Consider the following 4810-nt stretch of genomic DNA (forward strand, 5'->3'; position numbering starts at 1 on the left):
GGTGGGCGTGAACCTCCAGCCTTTGGACCAGCAGGCATTTCAACTCAGATTAACTGCATCAGATTGTTACAAGCGGAGCGCTTGGAATGCTGGCTGGCTTTGAAAAGGGCCAGCGTGTGTCAGCCGTTGTATCCAGGAGGTGCCCCAAAGGGCTCTTCAGGCACAGCACGTGGAGGCTAACAGGGTCTCTGAAGCTGCGGTCAAGCGGACCCTCGGGTGTTAAAGGTGAAAATGGAACCCCATTTTCAACGTTCTCTGGCCAAGGGAGAGGCTCCACAAGCAGGGGCCTGAGGACGGCCTTCCAGAAAGCCCGACGGCCGCTCTGGGTAAGGGCTTGGGGCTGAGGGGCCGCGGGGTCTTCTCCTGAAGCCCCCATACGCTGCCCCAAGACCTCCGCCCCATAGGGCCTTCGGAGGAACGGGGAGACCACGCCGCCAAGCGGAAGCAGCGGACCAACGGCCCTGGCCGGAAGTCCCGCCCCGCACTTCCGGAGGAAGGGCGAGCTGGCTAGTGGGCCTGCGAGCGTGGGCGGAGCCGCGTCGCGCACGCTGGTGAGTCACTTCCGGGCGCGGCCGCAGCAGTGGGTGAGCTTGGGCAGGGAGGCCGTCGGGTACCCGGCGGGGCGCGGGAGGCCCGGGAGGAGCAGAGCGCCATCTCCTTGTGTCCCGGAGCTAGGCCCCGCTCGGGTCCAGCAGCCAGTCCCGATGCCCGCCGTCCCTGGAGCCAGCCCCGGGTCACTGCCACCTCTGGACCCTGCGCCTCGGCCCGCCCCCGCCGTGTCTCTCCCCCGCCCCTGAATGTGGGCCCAGCGATGTCCCCGAAGGCGGATGAGATTCATTCTGCAGACTAGTGGAGGGAGGCACCCACCCCCACCCCGAGGTTTACGTGACTGCCATTTGGACCAAAGTGAGGCCCTGAGAGCGGGGCTGGGAGGAAGTGCTTCCGAACCCGCGGGGCTCGGACTGCAGGCTGCTTAAGCACAGAAGATTGATCCAGAAAGTTCCAATCAGCGATTGTAAAACCAAGAGCAGCCTTCGGGAGGGTACACGCGATCGCCGGTGCCCCCACGTGGGTCAGAGCAGAACTGCGCCCACCGGGTTGAAGGTGGGGGCTGCTGTTCCAGATGTTGGACGCCAGGTCTTTCTTCTTAGGCCCCTGGGTGTAGATTTCATATCCCTGGTCTTAAGCCAGATGCATCGATTGTCTGCACTACCCAGGGAATGTAAGATTATGGCAGAGACTCATCATTCCGTTTGTTGGTGAACTTTTTTAAGCCCTTTCATGTGTTTGTCCCCGCATAGAACTGGGCTCCCTGAGGGTCTCAATGGTGAGTGATGAGTTTTTGGAAGATCACCCAGCCCTCCTATGTGTGTGTCTGTGTGTGTGTTCACATAGAACTGGGCTCCCTGAGGGTCTCAGTGATGAATTTTTGGAAGATCACCAGACCTTTCTTCTGATGTGCTTCTGGGAGGAGTGGGCCGTGCCCCTGCCAGGTGGTGGGTGGTCTGGCTCTGGAGAGATGCAGGAGCAATCTGTGCATTAGCAAAGGCTCCCCAATGGCTCCCAGTCCAGTCTGTGTGGTCCCATGCTCGGTGGCCATAGCTACAAGACTAAGCCCTGGGTACTTTGGGCCCTGGTGACTCACTCATGCCTCTTCCTGTTGTCTTTTTCTTTCCAGCTGCCACAGAAGGCGCCCAGCACCATGGACGGCCAGCCTCTGGTGGTCTCCAAACAGCAGAGTGAGGTGCTGCGTGGGGTCCCCACCCAGGTGGTGTGCACTGCCTTCAGCAACCACATCCTGGTGGTGGTGACTCAGTTTGGGAAGATGGGGACCCTGGTGTCCCTGGAGCCCAGCGAGGTGGCCAGTGACATCAGCAAGCCCATGCTCACCACCAGAGTGCTTCTCGGGCAGGATGAGGTGATGGAACAGTGGGGAAGGAGGGGGCTTTCCATGCCTGCCAGTTCAAGAAAATCATGAAGTGAGGGGGTCCCAGATGTTATAGTGTCCCTGGCAGCCAAGCCCAGCCCCACTCCTGTACAGACAGGCTTGTGGTACCGGCTGGGACATGTACCCTGAATGAGTGGCTGTGGATGCTGCATTGTGGAAAGGTCACTAGTGAGCCCAAGCCCCTTTCTGCAGGCGTCTCTGGCTGAGCCCTGGCCAAGGTGGGGCGGGTTTTCCTTGAAGCCTCAGGGTGGGCGGTTCGTGACTGCTGTGTGTCCAGTGTCTCCTGGAGATACGAGTCACAGCATCTTTGCAGTTGTCACTGAGCAACTCCATAGCAGTCAGGGTCAGGGACCATGCCGCTCCTGGCCTCTGAGAGGTTTCCTCCCTTCCCTCTCATCCACTTTTAGCCTCTCGTCCATGTCTTTGCAAAGAACCTGGTGACGTTCGTGTCTCAAGAAGCTGGGAACCGAGCCGTCCTCCTGGCTTTGGCTGTAAAAGACCGGAGCATGGAGGGCATGAAGGCCCTGCGGGAGGTCATCCGGACATGCCAGGTGTGGTGAGGGGACCTGAGAGGCCAGCTCAGGGGCCACCCCTGCCCGACAGAATTCAGATAGGCCCTGGACACGTGAAGACACCTCCCTCTGCAATCAGAGCAGGGACCGCCTGGGACGATGCCCGCGAGCCTCGGCAGCTCCACTCTGCAGGGACTGGGAGGGGCACCACTGTAAGTGGTTCTCACCAGGGTCCAAGTTGTCACACGAGAGACTCGAAATGACTGGTCAGGTGTGACATGCAGTGCCAGTCATGGGAGGAAACTTTTTTTATCAAAAATAAATATATCTTCCAAAGTATATGTTGTCTTTCTTAACAGTACTGCGTGGGCCCAGCCCACAGTGGGATTCAATCCCTCATACCCCTCTCGACCGCAAACAGCACCCCCCTCCTACCACCGCGCCAGCAGGACAAGACAGGGACATGCGCACACCCCAGCAGAACATCAGGTGGCTGTTTTGTGCGCCTCTTTCCCGCCCCCCCCCCCCGCCCCTCCAGGCAAGACTGGGCAGAATGGCTCCTGTGTTTCCCTGGTTGTAGCTCTGGGAGCAGACCACTTCAGCTCCGTGGAGCAGCTGGGCGTTCCAAACCTTGCCACTAGCAGCCCAATGCATGACCCATGCTGCCACCAGGACTGGAGCGACCCTGCAAAGGGACTTCGGAAGGAGTGGAAATATCGTGGGGTTTGTCCAGAACTGCTGAAGCTTCCTGGTATACACACCAGGCCTGCTCCTGGGCCATCCTCAACAGCTCTTCGGTCTGAGCCCATTGTTGCAGCTCTGTGTCCATCCAAGCCCGCTGAGGGCCTTCCTTGTTTTCACTGGCCCTCTACTTCACCCAGCATGATGTCCTCCAGGGACCTCGCTCCTGATCATATGTCCAAGTACATGAGACGAAGGCTTACCATCCTCACCTGTAAAGAGGCTTCCAATTGTAACACACCCTCTGCCATCGAGTCGATTCACGGGACCTGTGGGCAGAGTGGTTTCCACCAAGGCTGTGAATCTTGACAGGAGCAGATGGCCTCACCTTTTGCCCTCACAGTGACTGATGGAGCTGAACTACCTACCCTGTGGTTAGCAGCCTCTGTGTAATCCACGATGCCCCCTGGGTCCCTGGCTAGGCTGCCACTCGTTTCTGACTCAGCAACCCCGTACCCAATTTCCAAGGCCGTAACCCCTACAGATGACAGCTTCATCTTCCTCCCACAGAGCGGCTGGTGGGTTTGAACTGCCAACCTTGCAGTTAGCAGCCCAGCACGTACTCAACAGTGCCAGTCAGTCCCTGGAACACAGGTTCTCAAAACCAAGCTGACTGCCATCACTGAGTGATTCCAACTCAGGGCAACCCTATGAGATCCTATAGGGCAGGTTTCTGAGGTTGCACTTCTGTGGAGTTTAAAACCTCATCTTTCTCCTAAGGAGCAGCTGTTGGTTTCAAGCTGCCACCTGGTGGTAGCAAATGTCCACTGCATCACCAGGCAGGAGCAAACAGCTAGTGGCCACTGTGAGCATCCGTGTCTGCCGGGGTCATGCCCACGCCGTCTTCCTGTTAGCTGGGCACAGGGTTGGTGCTGACAGCCTCCAACTCAGAGGGGCGCAGCTGACGCTGCCTGCTGGGGTCAGAACCCACCAGAGACCACCCACCTCTGTGACCGCGCCGTAGCCTGTGATGTGCTGGCTTCGAGGTTTTGCCTGGACCCAGAAGACCCAGATCAGGAGAAAGCGGGTCCCACCTGGAGGGTGGCCAGGGCTGTAGAAGCCAAGGGCAGGAGCGTCCTCAGCCCCACCCAGGGGACCTCCTCAAGTCCAGGTTCCCCAGGGTGCCACCGCCAGCCTCCACCCCGTAGTGCCTGTCCCAGCCGCCAGAAGGCATGGAGTTGGCACGGGGACACTTGTGTCACCGGCCCCTCCCTCCAGTCACACAGTGGCCTCGCTCCGTAAAACCCTCCGTAAAGCTGTGACCCGACTTGGAAAGGTTGTGTGGACGCCTGGGCTGTGCCCGGCTTGGTCTGTGTCACTATCCTCTAAGATGGCCTCTCTAAGCCACTCTCAGGCTGGCCTGAGGCTCGCGTGGAGGCAGCATCCATCGGCGTGGGGCTGTGGGCTGGCTGGCGGGCAGGTGGACGTACCCGCGGTTCCAGACATCTGGGAGCCGGTCAGTCTCCGCGCTGAGGACGCTGTGGTCAGATTGCAATCTTGGTGGCCGTTTGGCTGAACACACGTGGCTTCTGGAGAGAACTGTGCCCCAAGGTGGGGAGTCAGAATCCACTCGAGGGCAGCGAGTTTGCTTCTCTCTGGAGACTGGGAC

General features: G+C 59.3%; 1 protein-coding gene across 3 annotated transcripts; it reads left to right on the forward strand.

Moving 5' to 3' along the window:
* Positions 1-535: 535 nt before the first annotated feature.
* Positions 536-2799, forward strand: PSMG3 (proteasome assembly chaperone 3). 3 transcript variants are annotated; one of them, XM_075527611.1, is made up of 3 exons: positions 536-584; positions 1679-1918; positions 2356-2799. In XM_075527611.1, the coding sequence occupies exons 2-3, from the start codon at positions 1703-1705 to the stop codon at positions 2506-2508; spliced, it is 369 nt and encodes a 122-aa protein (XP_075383726.1). In that variant the 5' UTR covers positions 536-584; positions 1679-1702; the 3' UTR covers positions 2509-2799. The 3 variants fall into 3 exon arrangements, with proteins under 3 accessions (XP_075383726.1, XP_075383725.1, XP_075383723.1); XM_075527610.1 differs by lacking the exon at positions 536-584 and adding an exon at positions 591-1104; XM_075527608.1 differs by lacking the exon at positions 536-584 and adding an exon at positions 1124-1327.
* The last annotated feature ends 2011 nt before the right edge of the window (positions 2800-4810 follow it).

This window comes from Tenrec ecaudatus, chromosome 12 (assembly GCF_050624435.1).
Source record: "Tenrec ecaudatus isolate mTenEca1 chromosome 12, mTenEca1.hap1, whole genome shotgun sequence".
Taxonomy (NCBI): Eukaryota; Metazoa; Chordata; class Mammalia; order Afrosoricida; family Tenrecidae; genus Tenrec; species Tenrec ecaudatus.